This window comes from Dermacentor andersoni, chromosome 1, assembly GCF_023375885.2.
Source record: "Dermacentor andersoni chromosome 1, qqDerAnde1_hic_scaffold, whole genome shotgun sequence".
In the NCBI taxonomy this organism is placed as follows: Eukaryota; Metazoa; Arthropoda; class Arachnida; order Ixodida; family Ixodidae; genus Dermacentor; species Dermacentor andersoni.
This window is the reverse complement of record NC_092814.1, coordinates 388540085-388555941: the sequence shown is the minus strand read 5'-3', so window position 1 is coordinate 388555941 and position 15857 is coordinate 388540085. Positions and strand designations below refer to the sequence as shown.

The following is a 15857-nucleotide window of genomic DNA, read 5'->3' as shown; positions in this document are numbered from 1 at the left end:
TGTCTGTAAATGCAACGAAATTTCAGAAATTTTTTCAGCGCTAGCATGTTGTCAATTACAACAAGAAACTTGCTGAAGTTGCCAGGTTAACACGGCTGCCAATACAGAAGAAAGTACTGTGAAAGGTCAGGGCTTACATCAGAACAAAATCAATGACAAACTAAACCACCTTTATGTTTATGACAATGCAACAGAAGACAAAAGAAAAAAATGTGTATCCAAGCTGTCAGCATTATAAGAAAAATCTAATTTATTGGTTGTTATTCAGCACAAAAAAAGCAAAAGACAGGACATTTGGCTGTCCCGACTGGGTCAAGTCTCCACTCGGGACATTTACTTAAAAGTCTGGAGTGTTGGCAACTGTAGCTTTTAGGGGACCTTGTGTACAAAGTTTAAAAAAACAAATTGTGAAGGAGCTAGATGAGATGTGTTGCCCCATGACTCAATGCAGTAGGTGAAGTGACGTGAATGAATGCATGATAGAGAGAAAGCAAGGGTTTTAGGCTGAAGTACGAGCGGGCTTATATAAGTATCCGGCTGCCATATGCAGTTTCTTTTTTTTTTGCTTTAGATGTGAGAGATGAGAAATGGACTTGCTTCAGGCTAGAATCAAGAACCCCCCAAAATTGACAAGGATCACTTTGATGGGGTAATTATTGAGACTTATGGTTAGAATCTCTGACTTTCTTAGCTACAACATGCTGTTTTTTAAACCCCCTTCGAAATAGTGTGCATTGGAGTGGTGCGTAATGTTGCTAGGCTTACTCTCTTTATCCTACGAATGCATAGCAGTGGAGGGATATACGTGGCCTTTTCATGCAATTTTCTGTCAAGGTAGAGGGGAGAAGATGTGACAACAAAGAGAGGGATGACTTGTAGCATGTATGACACAGATTGCTTTTTTTTTTTTGCATTATGACGTGGTACCATTAAGTTTATCCTGAAGTTTGCATATTGTAATATTTGTGACATAAGAGAAGCGAAAAAAGAAACATTGCTGGCTCTCCCGTAATCAAGAGTAAATGTAAGCATGAAATGGCAACTAGCAAAGAAGACTGGTTGGAGGCGATGCAAGCCACAATCTTAAAATGGGTGTAGTGCATGTTCGCAACAGCATACCCCTTCACACCACACCACATCGCACCATGCCATACTGTGCATTGGTCCATATGGACGCTGCATAGCTAGAAGAAAACCGGCTGAAGAAGGCACGACAGGCAGCGAAAAATGCCAGGGAGACAGAGCGCGCTGCCTAGCTAGAAGAAGAATGAATTCTGCGGTTTTACGTGCCAAAACCACTACTTGATTATGAGGCATGCCATAGTGGGGGACTCCGTATTAATTTGGACCACCAGGGGATCTTTAACATCCCCCTAATGCACAGGACACTGGCATTTTTGCGTTTCGCCTCCATCGAAAAGCAGCCAGCACGGCTGAGATTTGATCCCGCGACATCGTGCTTGGCAGGGCAACACCATAACCACTAAGCCATCACAGCGAGTAGAAGCGCCTGAAGCAGATGCCATGCAGCATGGTGCTGTCTTAAGATGACACGAAAACCACGCTGCGGAACTCATGGGCCACTGGCATTCGGCACTCAGCACCTAAAAATTACAACGAAATGTATGCATCTGCCCTGTATCTGCCTTTTGAGCATCGCTATTGTAAATGACAAATAAAACTTCAGCGTACTAGAAGTTGCAGCTTGAGTGATATTGTGAATAAATATTATTGTGAACAAACTTTCACTTGGAAGCAATATTTAAAAAAACTTGTTTGGGCAGTAACTAGCCTATGTAATGCGGTCCTGCACAGAGGGTTGTGGGCCAGAGACTGCATTATTTTATGTTTTGACTGGTTGCCCGGATGATCTTGTTTTGTTCTCGCAGACTTGCCCGGACATTCCCGTTTGAGTGCCCAGATAACGACTCTGGCTTTTGGCTCAAGGTCACTTGAAGGTCGCCGACTATGGGAGCTAAAAGCATTTCATGCTTAAAAGCCCTTTAATACTTTTTTAAGGAATGTGTAGAATATGTTATGTAATAGAGGGCATCATCTTGTGAATCTTTCAAGCAAAATGTTTTTGAGTTCGCCTTACAAAGTTGGCAATCTTTAGCTGAGTCACCATGCCTTTCTAACCTTACCCCTGTTTTTTTCGTTGTTCCTACTGTTGCTGTGGAGGTTGTGCCACTGTGCCATGTGTATGGCTGTAACTGCATGGCTGCTTCTTAAACTTGTGCAAGTTGGTATGGTTTGCTGTACATTCTTTGGCATATGGCATGACGGTGACATACACAAGAGAACAAATAACGCACATAGTCACTGCTATCAACTGTGTTGGTAGTGGCACTTGTGTATTTTCTTGCACTCTCCTGCCATTAGAATGTTTGCTGGGCTGTTTATACCAGGTCACATATGCTGAGACAGTGCATCAAGGTGTTGGCTTGGGAGGAGTTCTTGTAGCAGGAGCTGCACTTTTAAAATTCTTGCCACCTATTGTGTTGTGCTTTGTATGCGACTTTTATTCCTTGGATGACAGGGCGCTTTGGGAACCAGGCTGACCACTTTCTTGGCGCACTGGCCTTCAGCCGAGCACTCGACCGCACCCTAGTCCTTCCGCCATGGGTGGAATATCGCCCGGGGGAACCCAAGTCCGTGAGTGCATTTCACTGTCTGCTTCATACTGCTTCTGATTCTGGTTGGCTGTTCCTGCTGGACATATAACTTGCAATTCAGAATCAGTGAAACCTGCCACAGTGATGAGTGAAGAATAAATAACCACACCTCAAGGACAAATGTGCTGACAAGAACTCGCCGTGGTTGCTCAGTGGCTATGGTGTTAGGCTGCTGAGCACAAGGTCGCGGGATCGAATCCCGGCCAGGGTGGCCGCATTTCAATGGGGGCGAAATGCGAAAACACCCGTGTACTTAGATTTAGGTGCACGTTAAAGAACCCCAGGTGGTCGAAATTTCCGGAGTCCTCCACTACGGCGTGCCTCATAATCAGAAAGTGGCTTTGGCACGTAAAACCCCATAATTTCTTTTTTTAACCTATTCGCTTTTTTCCAACCAGACGGTGCCATACAAATCCAACCAGACAACCTCTGCTATAGAGGAATACCAGATAAGAAGCTGTTCGGAGTAGGATTCCTAATCCATAAGGACATAGCGGGCAACTTTGACGAATTCTACAGCATTAATGAGAGGGTAGCAGTAGTCTTAATAAAGCTAAATAGGAGGTATAGAATAAAGGTAGTACAAACCTACGCTCCAACCTCCAGTCATGATGATGAAGAAATGGAACAGTTTTATGAAGATGTTGAATTAGCAATGCGAAAAGTGCAAACTCAGTATACTGTAGTCATGGGCGACTTCAATGCAAAAGTAGGAAAAAAGCAGGCTGGTGAACAAGCAATTGGCAACTACGGCGTGGATTCTAGGAACACTCGAGGAGACATGTTGGTAGAATTCACGGAAAGGAATAAGCTGCGGATAATGAACACCTTCTTCAGGAAGCATTGGAACAAAAAGTGGACCTGGAAAGGCCCTAATGGTGAAACAAGAAATCAAATTGATTTCATACTTTTTGCCAATCCCAGCATAGTGCAGGATGTAGAACTGTTGGGTAGGGTAAATTGCAGTGATCATAAGTTAGTGAGGGCTAGGATTCACCCGAATTTGAAGAGAGAAAGAGCAAAATTGGTCAAGAAGAAACACGTCAACCTAGAGGCAGTAAGGGTAAAAGCAGACAAATTCAGGCTCGTATTTGCAAACAAATATGCAGCCTTAGAACAGAGATATGATGATGACATAGAGCTAATGAAGGAAACCGTAAGTCGGTTGGCTTCAGAGGCAGCAATTGAAGTGGGAGGTAAGGCACCAAGGCAACCAATAAGCAAGCTTTCCCAAGTAACAAAGGGCCTAATAAAGAAACGACAAAGAATGAAAGTGTCCAAGTCAGGAGATCAGATAGAATTCGCGGAACTGTCAAAACTAACCAACAAGGAGAAAGTAAGGGATATTCGAAATTATAATGTGAGAAAGACTGAGGAAGCAGTAAGGAATGGACCAGCATAATACCAGTGAGAAGAAAACTTGGGATAGGACAAACCAAGATGTATGCACTGAAAGATAAGCAGGGTAATATCATCAGCAATCTTGAAGGTATAGTAAAAGCAGTGGAAGAATTCTATACTGACCTGTACAGTACCCAGAGGAGCCACGATACCTTCATTCGAAGTAGTAATGAACAGGTTACAGAGACCCCTTCTATATCTAGCGAATGAGGTTGGAAAGGCCTTGCAAGACACGAAACGGGGACAAGCGGCAGGAGAAGATGGAATAACAGTCGATTTAATCAAAGATGGAGGAGACATAATGCTTGAAAAACTGGCGGCCCTCTATACGAACTGTCTATTGACTGCAAGGGTCCCAGAGAGCTGGAAGAATGCCAACATTATACTAATCTAGAAAAAGGGAGACGTTAAAGAATTGAAAAATAATAGGCCCATTAGCTTACTCCCAGTATTATATCAAATATTTACCAAAATAATCTCCAGTAGAATAAGGGCAACACTAGACTATAGTCAACCAAGGGAACGGGCTGGCTTCAGGAAGAGATACTCTACAATGGATCACATCCATGTCATTAATCAGGTTATGGAGAAATTCCCAGAGTACAATAAGCCTCTCTACATGGCTTTCATAGAATACGAAAAGGCATTTGATTCAGTAGAGATACGAGCAGTCATAGGGGCATTACGTAATCAAGGAGTACAGAACGCTTACGTAAATACCTTGGAAAATATCTACAGAGGTTCTACAGCTACCATAATTCTCAACAAGAAAAGTAGGAAGATACCTATAAAGAAAGGGGTCAGACAAGTAGACACAATCTGTCCAATGCTATTCACTGCATGCTTGAAAGAAGTATTTAAGCTATTAAACTGGGAAGGCTTAGGAGTGAGGATCAGAGCCAAATATCTCAGCGACCTTTGGTTTGCAGATGACATTGTTCTGTTCAGTAACACTGGAGACGAGTTACAACAAATGATTGAGGACCTTAACAGAGAGAGTGTAAGCGTGGGGCTGAAGATTAATATGCAGAAGACAAAGATAATGATGAATAGTCAGGCAAGGGAAAAAGAGTTCAGGATCGCCAGTCAGCCTCTAGAGTCCATAAATGAGTACATTTACCTAGGTCGATTACTCACAGGGAACCCTGATCGTGAGAAGGAAACTTACAGAAGAATAAAAATGGGTTGGAGCCCATACGGCAGACACTATCGGCTCCTGACTGGAACCTTACCATTATTATAGAAAAGAGAGGTTTACAATCAGTGCATTTTACCGGTGCTGACATATGGGGCAGAAGCTTGGAGACTGACAAACAAGCTTGAGAACAAGTTAAGGACCGTGCAAAGAGCGATGGAACGAAGAATGTTAGGCACAATGTTAACAGACAGAAAGAGAGCGGTTTGTATCCGAGAGCAAATGGGGATAGCTGATATTCTAATTGACATTTAGAGAAAAAGATTGCGCTGGGCAGGTCATATAATACGTAGGTTAGATAACCGATGGACCATTAGGGTTACAGAATGGGTACCAAGAAAAGGGAAGTGCAGTCGAGGATGGCAGAAGACTAGGTGGGGCGATGAAGTGAGGAAACTCCTGGGCACTAGTTGGAATCGGTTGACGCAGGACAGGGCTAATTGGAGATTGCAGGGAGAGGCCTTCATCCTGCAGTGGACATAAAATAGGCTGCTGATGATGATGATGAAAGTCATTGTTGAGGTATCCGTAGCTCTTGTGTGCTCCCCTTTTGTTTGTTTATGGGTCACGCACTCTTCGAAGAGTATGTTGTGTATGTGAACGACCCATTTAATGCCTGTTTTGGTGTTGCTGAGGGGGATAATGCAAAGACTGACAAAAAGGAAAGTTTTATGGCAGCTGCTACAGTGCAAGCGTGCTAAAACACCTAGGGGTCACTCCTTGACATTTGCTCATGGCAGGTAAAAAGAGCGACTTCAAGCTGAAACCCGAAGCAAAACAGTGATTGAACGTCTACAGAAACAAAGTGAAAGGCTACAGTAATGTAGACTACAAAAACTGTAATCCTTGGATGCGTTAGTAAATCAAGCAGTTTGACACCACTTTATTTACATTTTTCTCAGAATGTGCTTTTTGGACACATTTGTACCTTTTTCTCAAAAACTGCTGTGTGTATGGGAACGAAATGTTACGAACATGTCAGTTAGTGCCTTGTGCAACTTTGGAACTATAATGAATATCTGCAAGCTAATGGTAGTTTACTAAAGAAATAAAAAGCATGTCATAGTGGTAGTTGAACAATGTACAGGCGCGGCCACTGCTAGCAGGAGTGTGGAAGCCTGTGGCATTGCTCCGTGGAGTGCCCCACTACTGGTGCCTAATGAAGTCTTGTGGTATAGGGGCGCAAAATTCGTCCGCTATAGACAGACGCATGCAGAGAGAAGAGAACGAACTTTGAGTGCAACCGACGAGCAGCTGAGTGGCGGTGAAACTGAGCCTTTATTGTATGCGCCTTCCGCGCCGCCGAGGAGGTCAGTGCTGCAAACATAAAGATCCGCTTGTTGTGCAGACGTTCACGGCCGCGGTGCCGAAATCGGATCCTCTACAGGGCTCCCCCTCCCCAGTAGATGCAAAGGTCGCTGTTGTCGCGCTGATGCCCAGGACACGTGTTTACTCACGGGGCAGGGTACGGATGGGGGAGAATCGGGTGGCGAACGAGTGGGGAGTACAAGAAAAACACACAAGTTTGCCATGTACGTGGGTTTCACTTAATTGATTGCAATCACATTTTCACGGCCATTCACTGAAACAGTAAAAGTCTTTTCTCCGCGCTGTAGCACTTCGAACGGGCCATCGTACGGTGCAGTGAGGGCGTGCCGGATGTCTTCGCGGTGCAAGAAAATGTGAGTGAGACAGCTAGGTCTTCGCTTACGAAAACGTCGTAAGTGGAGGGCTGTCGAGCTGACGTTGGTCGCAAGCACTGAAAGAGTGACTGAAGTCGCTCAACGTAGGCAGGAGGCGAGAGGCTGGAGACTGCAGGTGGTGCGAAGAATTCACCGGGTAGATGTAGTGTCATCCCGTAGACCATTTCGGCAGCGGTACACCCAAGGTCCTCTTTTAGCGCCGACCAAATACCTAGTAGAACTAGCGGCAGGTCGTTGACCCATGAAGTTTGAGCATCGCAGGCGATGAAGGTGGCTTTCAAGTGACGGTGAAGCCTTTCAACCATTCCATTTACTGACGGATGGTATGCAGTTGTGTGGATGTGGCAGATACTGAGGATGCATGTTTACACTCCGAAGCGCTCACTTTCAAAGTGTTGTCTGCGGTTGGTTACCATGCTGTGGCAGCCGAAACGAGATATCCAACCGGCTACGAAAACGGACGCCATGGTGGATGCCGTAATATTGTGTACAGGAAACGCTTCAGGCCAGCGCGTGTGGCGGTAAATGCAGGTGAGGATGTAGCATTTACCACGCGATGAAGGCAGCGGACCGACAATGTCGATGTGAACGGGGTCAAAGCAAGAGTCAGGCGGCCGGAAGGGTTGAAGTGGTGACTTGGTGTGGTAAGTCGATTTTGCACATTGGTAGCGCTGACATTCTCGAGCTCAGCGGCAGACATCTGCATTGATTCCGGGCCACACGTAACAGGAGGTGATGAGGCGCTGAGTGGTACGAACACCAGGATGGCTCGAGTCATGTAGCTTGCCAAAAACTTGATGGTGCGAGGAAGGCACAAATGGACGGGCACAGCCTGTTGACATGTTGCAGACAATCGTACCGGAGGAGGATGGCAGTGGCACCTCAGAAAATGAGATGTGGACCCTGCACGCAGGTCACACAGCTTGTCAGAATGTTGTGCCTCTGCGATGATCTCGAAGTCCACAGCAGCAGTGGAAAATGCGTCGACGCATGACAGGGCGTCGGCAGCCGCATTAATGAGTCCTTCGATGTACCGGAGGTCGACCGTGAATTCTGAGATAAAAGGCAGGTGCCGAATTTGCTGGGACGTGTGGTTTCCATGGAAAACAAATGTCAGTGGCTTGTGATCCGTCAGTACGTGGAACACTGTACCTTTGAGAAGGTGGGGAATGCCAAGGTATACAGCCAGGAGTTCGTGGTCAAAAGTGCTGTATTGAGTTTCTGCCGGCTTCATCCTCTGCGAAAAGAAACCGAGTGGACACCACAAATTCTGCTGGAATTGTTGCAGAACTGCACCAACGGCACCGGAGGAGGCATCGGTGATGAGCCACATGGGCGTGTCGGTTAGGCGATGCACTAGGAGGGTGGCGTGTGCCAGGGCTTTCTTGGCTTCTTGGAAGGCGGTGTCTGCTTCTGATGTCCACTCCAAGATCGCAGATGGTGCCTTTGGAGCCTTCAGCATGCCGGTCAGAGGTTCAATGATGCGTGCTATATTAGGCGGGAACCGACAGTGGAAGTTCAGAAGCCAGAGAAATTCGCGGAGCTTGTGAAGTGACGTTGAGCATGGAAAATCCCACAGAGCTTGAACCTTCCTGTCTAATGGCTTGATTGCCTCAGGTTTGACAAGGTGTCCAAGAAATTTGACATTGTCAACACCAAAGACACATTTGGCTTTGTTGATAGTCAAGCCATGTTCCTGGAGTCACGAAAACAGCAACCGCAGATGGTCAGCGCGCTGCTTTGGTTAAGAACTTGCCACCAGCAGATCATCAAGATAGGCGACGACGAAGTGCAGACCACGTATGACTTCATTGATAAGCATTCAAAAGTTTGGCCTGCATTCCGTAACCCGAAAGCCATGCGGACGTACTTGAATAGGCCAAAAGGTGTTGTGATGACAGTCTTCGGTATGTCCGCTGGTTCCACAGGAAATATGGTTGTTCCAGCAAGAGCGGTAACAAAGTCGTGAATGTGCGGAAGCGGGTACTGGTCGGAGGTGGTGCGAGCATTCAATGCACAATAGTCTCCACAAGGGTGCCAATCTCCAGGGTCACGCTTGGGCACCATGTGCAGGGCAGATGACCAGCTGCTTGACGATGGGAAGATTATGCCTAACTGCAGCATGTGGTCAAATTCTAGGCGAGCTGTGGTGAGGCAGTGTCCAGCAAGATGTCGTGGCTTGCAGGACACGGGAGGACCTGTGGTGACAATGTGGTGTGTCACAGTGTTCTGCACCGGAAGTTCCAGGTTGCTAGGTTTGGTAAGTTCAGGAAATTCACTGAGGATAGAGGCAAATTCTGATGATGGTGAATGCGGAGCTGCATGCGTAGAGGCGGACAGCGGTGCGAGGATACCTTGCGCGGAGAGGCTGGTCATCCAGTCCACAAGTTGACGGGAGCGGTGATTCACGTTTAAACCAAAATGGGTAAGAAAAACCGCACCTAGTATGGCGAATCGTACCTTGGCGAGGATGAAAATCCACTGAAAAATGCGATGCAGGCCCAGGTCAGTGGTGAGGGAGCATTGGCCATATGTTGCGATTGTGGATGTATTCACAGCTTACAAAGGCGCAGTCCTTGGACAACGGTGTCGGTCGAGGCGGGAGGCAGGAATGATGCTCACCTCTGCACCAGTGTCCACAAGAAAGCGATGGCCTGCAATCCTGTCTGTGGCAGCTTCGCATAGCAGTTGAGTCACGTGCCATCATTAGAGACTCGCTTCCATGTTTCCCTGCCAGCGACAAGGCTGTCGACATTTGTCAGTGCTGGCGCCGAACCTGGTGTGGTACCAGTAGAAGCCGTCGGAAGTGTGTCTTGGGCCGGAACGAGAACACGAATGTGAGCCACCCCTAGCCTGTGGAGAGCGACAAGACATATCCATCTGCATTGCTGCCATGGTGTCCATGCCGGTCAATTCTCTCCTTGAGGTGAGATTGCCGGGCCTCGAGGTCTGATGTGACAGTGGTCGAGGACAACGCGGAGCTTGTGCCGCAGTAGTTGTTGACGCAGTCTGCGAGCTCTGCCAGTTTGTCAAGAGGCATATCATCCGCAGCTACCAAAACCACGACAAGTGTCTGAGGCAAGCGTTTCAGAAAGAGCTCACGCAATAATGCAGTTGCAGAATGCAGAAAGCTCACGCAGTTGCTGCAAGCAGCTTCTCTCTGACACGGTTTTTCGTGTGAGCACTATGGCCTTGAAATGGTCGTAGGGTGCGGCCGGATGTGGGGCTTTCATGACGTTATCGAGCTCATCAGCTACCAGGCAGGAAAGTGCTGAGGCGACGTAAAGGTACATCACACATTGCGATGTGATGCGCTGCAGATCGAAGAGGGCTTCTACTTGCGGTAACCACACAGTGGGATTCTTCGGCCCAAACGGTGGCAGCCGCAGCTGGGCATTGGAAATTGCGTCCATGGCAGCGTTGGGGGCAGGGATGTTGGCTGTCACTGTCGATTGCGGCTGAGGAGTCGGGATGTCGTTGCTGGACACTGTAGTGTTCATTTCGTCTTCCATCGTGTGTGCTTGCTATGTCTGGGTCACCAGGCTATAGGGGCACGAAATGCGTCCACTATAGACAGACGCGCGCAGAGAGAAGAGAACAAACTTTGAGTGCAACCGACGAGCGACGGTGAAACTGAGCCTTTATTGTACGTGCCTTGCGTGCCGAGGAGGCTGGCACTGCAAACATAAATATCCGCTCGTTGTGCAGACGTTCGCGGCGGCGGCGAAATCAGATTCTCTACATGTGGTGCAGGTGCAATCAAAGCAATTGGCAAAGCCCGGCAAGTTGTTTGCAATGGTGAGTCTGCCAAGACTGCACGAAGTGCCGGTAGTGGCACTCTGCAGAGCGATGCCATAGGCTCCTGTGTTCCTGCTAGCAGTGACCGCGCCTGTACAAACAGAATTTCTTGTTGTATTTTTTTTATGGGCCTATACAGTTCTAGTTTCACTTATGTTACTTGCCATTGTCCTTTTTTTCTATAAAGTTCGAAAGCTCTGCTATACATTTATGAAAAATTTAAACTAAAACTAAAAATATTGAACTGCAATTTTTAAAGGTTTTGTGCTTTATAGACAGTCTAACTATAACTAATGCCATGTGAAGAATTTAAAAAGCACCACCACGTTCCTGAATCCTTTGACTGATATACTTCTTGTGACTTTTTAAAGTCTAAAGTGCTCCCCACCAGGCTTGGCCATTTTTAACAAACAAGTGTAGCGTATACATGACGTGCTGACAATCGCGTCTAGTAAGTATTATGGTGCTGCGTGCTGCGAAAACAGCAGAAATTTCCAAGCGAATGCTGTGCTCCTTCACTCTTGATACAGCATGCTCCCAGCCAGAGAGCCACTGTCTCACACAAATGCCTCTTGGCAGTGTGTGTTTCGTCACTCACCATGACTAATCAACCAATATGGAAGGCGGAACGCCGCAAGGAGGGAGGCAGGGCTTACGCCTCTATATGTCCGTCGGCTCCGGTGTGGGAGAAGACAGGGAAGGAACACCACTTGGTAACGCTACTAGAGGCAGAGAGGGTCTCAGCCAGCAGTGATACTTACTTCCTGGTGGCATGGTAACAGGAGAGTTAATTTCTTCTATCTCCTTTTAATTGTGAACCGATTTGAAAATTTCTTTGGGTAAAATGCTCCTTTGATGGCGCTTTACAGCTTCTAGTGTATAACCAAAATTTCTGATGGGGCCTGGTGAAGGGCTCTTTAAGGGAGCTCATGAATATGGGGCATGAGTGAATTTGTCTCTCTGGCATGTCTACAAATGCCCAACTTCTCACAAGACATGGAGGAAGCAAAAAAATCTTTCAGCCAAAACCATGTTAGGATTGATGTTAACCTGATTAGAATTTAAGAAATCTAGTGATACACCGTATTGACACCTCCAAAATGTGTCAGATAAGAGGTGCGTAGTGCAACTGAGCTTCTCTATTGCACTTTTCCCTGTGGACACCCTGCTCCATCTACGCTGTGTGTGTGAATATATATACATATAAGATTGTCCGAATATTCAGTTAAACCTCGATATAACAAACTTCAACGTAATGAAATGCTTGATGTAATGAAGTATTTAACTTTTTTTTAACTTCTTGTCTATAGAACACCATTATAAAGCAATTTCAGTGCTGCCACAAAGGTATACTGAGGCAATAAATGGAAACTGCTGTGGATGCAGACGGTCAAATGGTGGACTTACATGCTGCTGTTTGTGAATCCACCTCTCAAATCACATGCCACACGACAGAGAGCAGCCGCTGAAGCGGAGCAGTGGAGCAGCAAGTCCCTCTCGCTGTGCGATAAGGTCCTTTCGTACCCTGCATACCGTACTATGTTGTGGCTGTAAACGAAAAGTGTGCGAGGGTGAGAGAAAAGGATGGTGGCTTGGTGCACGCCGTATTCCTGCACGGTAACATGATCAAGCTTGAGCAGGGGGGACAGGAGTGGAAATGGCAAGCATATCAGCGCCCCTCTCCTCTTCTAACTTGGCCGCATGGCTCTAAGCACAGTACACTACCTGCTCGTCCTACGTTGGAGGTAATCTGTGGTGGCTTCATGTGCGCTGTCTTCCTGCGAATTTAGTGCTGGAGGTCGCGTAATCTCGAGTTTCGGAGACATGTTGAAGTAAGAGGCAGACAAAGCGTTCATTCTTGCATGCGCTCTTCATGATAGCATAGTCGCCCACTGCAGGTATCATAACCAGTTGCGATGGCGGAGGGGACGCGAAGGCTTTGCAGTCGTAGCTTCGAACCGATCAATGTGAAGAAACCTTTGACACGGCATGAAACCGTGTTGACTGTCAAGTTCAACAAAATATTTTTTCTTATTGAAATTCGCTTTTTCCGATGGCCAGATAACCTGGAAAATTCTTTTGCCCCTTTTGTGAAAGAAAAATTTGTTGGTGACTACTTATTGCATGAAAGGTCGAACTTCAATATAACAAAATTTCCATATATTGAAGTAAAGTGCCTATTTCACTGACTTTGTTATATCGAGGTGAACTCTGAACCGTCAGTGTTCGTCTGTTGCTGCTTACTAGTCTGATCTACCACCTGGCTGAGCTTGAACCAAATGAAGGATAAATGAGGGCCTAACGTCAGTGCAAAATGCCGACTTGGAGCGGGAATACATCTTTTGTCAGACGCCCACATGGTTATCTCGTTATGTTCTTCGCACGAGTCGCAGATCAACTAATGACATTGCAGTGTGTTTTTGAAGAAACAGAGCAAATTATTTGTTTGGTAGATAAAGCAACAGTGTCTTCTTTTATTTGTTTTTTTTTATTTATGCAAATACCTGCAGCGCCACAAGGGCATTGTAGCAGGGGAGCACTACAGATACATTGGTACAGAAAGGACTGACTCCAGAAAGAAAATATACGTATACAAAAAGCTTAAATAAAAAAGAGTAAGACTAACATTATCAGCATAGGTAAAGACAACTGAGAAAACAGTAAAGCAAGAAGGTAAGTGGTTGCAATAGGCAAACCATAAACCAAGACACAAGTGAAAAAAATAGAACAGGGCAATATGCAGCTATGAAAAATTTAACAATAAGAAAGATTTAAGCTCGGAACAGGGTTTACATTGAACAATGCTCTTAGGGAGTCTATTCCATAGAGCTGAAGTGTGCGGGAAAAATGAATTGTGGAAGACTTCAGTGCGACAGCGCATTTCAAGAACTTCATTATCATGATCGCGTCGCTGAGAGACAAAGTGGGGAGGCAAAATGTACAGTTCTTTGTCTATTCCAGTGACACCAGAGTATATCTGGAAAAACTGTTGCAGTTTTGCAAAAGTCATAATTGCCAGGAACAAACTTGGCAGCACGGTTTTGAATTCATTCGAGGTTTTCAACAAGGTATTAGGGTTCCACACTTCACAAGTGTATATAAAAATTGGATGCACATTTGTAACGTGAAGTTGTTCTTTTACATTTAAAGGGGTCTGATAAAAATTACGTCTGATAAGGTTAAGTATTCTGGATGACTTTAAGGCGAGATATTCAATATGTTTATTCCACTTTAAGTTTTCTGAAAAAAAGACACCAAGATATTTATAATGCTGAATCATTTAAAGGGGAAGGCCATCCAAGTTATACCGTGATCTTACTGGCAGACACTTTTGGGTAAGTCGCCTTAACTGACATTTTGAACTGTTCAAGAACATGTCCCATTTTTGGCACCATGCATGAGTCCTGTTGAGGTCATTCTGTAAGCTGGAGACATCCCGTATGTTTTGCACATTTCTATAAACACGATCATCTGCATATAAACACACTTTGCATTCAAGGCCCTCTACAATATAATTTATGTAAATTAAAAATAACAACGGCCCCAGAACTGAACCTTACGGTACGCCTGATGTTACGGCGACTTGAGTTGATGAAACTCCATTGATGTGAACATGCCAAGTGCCCACAGTTAGGTAACTACTAATCCAATTGATTATAGTAGGGTGTATCGAGAGGCAGGATAATTTGTGCATTAGTGAAGCATGAAGAACGGTATCAAAAGCTTCCTTAAAATCCAAAAATATGCAGTCAACTTGCAGGGCCAGTAAATGCAGGGCCATGGCCAGGATTTAACTCAACATCACCTGAAAAGATTAAACACAATGATGTAAAAGCATGTGAGGCCAGAGCATGTAAACCATGGTGTAAGAATAGGTTAGGTGAGAGAATGGTGCGGAGGCAAATTAAGTTCTGTTTAGGAGACCCCCCAAGAGGTGTTGCGCTAAACTAGTGCCTGCCTAAAGCCCCTTCATCCATGCCGCTCGCTGCACCTGCTCTTGTGAATGTGCACGCGTGTGTTAGTGCTTCGATCTGCTTCGTTGTTTAACGTACTGGTGGGCTACGCGATGGGAAAGTGCTTTGTACCGTGGAGCAACATGGGTATAAGTCCTGTAAAGAAAAGTTATCGCTTTTTACGCTGCCGCATGACCAAACCAGGCTTGACGCATGGAGACTGCAATCCCTCGCAAAGACCGGGTACTGCAATGCACAGGCCGTGCTTGTGAAAAAAATTTCGCTCCTCACTTTATATTGAAAACGTGGTCCGCAGCTATTGATGGCCGCATTCTGATGTCGGGCAACAGGAGAGCGGGACTTGCCAAGGATGCTCTGCCAACTATCTTTGAAGGAGCGCCAAGTTACCTGCCAAAGAAGATTAAGAATCCTCACAAGCAGTCAAGGCGGTAGACTTGCCATACAAACCCTGCGGAAACACCAGCAGCTCAGAACACCGACAGCGAAGTCAACGAGAGCAGCGATGTCATCGGGACAAGTGACCTCTGCACTTCGTCACCATTCGAAGAAATGTTCTGCGCAGCATCAACTCTGTGCCTTCCGACACCGTCCTGGGCGATGCATCGCATCGATGCGGAAGGGTTCCGTGACCTCGTGTTCCACGATGCCTCTCTGCTATGCACAAGTGACGGTGCATGTGTGCCTTTTAACCGAAAGTCTGTGCATGTGAAAAGTGACATGGCTGTGCAAGTGTACATATTTGGCAAACCGGTTGAATGCAGTACGCTAGACATAAATAATTTTGCTGTGTCAACTTCCCAAGTTGAGGATGTTCTGAAAACCGTTCACAACTTACACATTTCCAGCGGGGGACCTAATATGAAGGACTTTCCTTCTGTGGCTCCTGAATGTGCTTTCGTTGACTGCCAAAGTAAATGGAGGCATAAAATATGCCCACTGCTGTTATCTGCGGGAGATATATGTCGTGCATGCAGTAGCCTATCTGATGCTCTCAGAATCCATGCCAACTGGCAAGCTGCTCGTGCGAAACAGTGGCAACCACTGAGGTGTATCAGGCTGTCTGTGTCACCTGCCAAAAAATAGAAGGTTGACGCCTTGCGTCACGTAGGTG

The 15857-nt window shown here is 46.0% G+C and overlaps 1 protein-coding gene across 2 annotated transcripts in view; it reads left to right on the top strand.

Moving 5' to 3' along the window:
• O-fut1 (O-fucosyltransferase 1) overlaps positions 1-15857 on the top strand; it is a 167604-nt gene that overhangs the window by 24127 nt on the left and 127620 nt on the right. For both annotated transcript variants that reach the window (XM_050168402.3, XM_050168400.3), the window contains exon 2: positions 2540-2655. In XM_050168402.3, coding sequence (XP_050024359.1) covers positions 2540-2655 — 116 coding nt within the window. The remainder of the gene's footprint in view (positions 1-2539; positions 2656-15857) is intronic.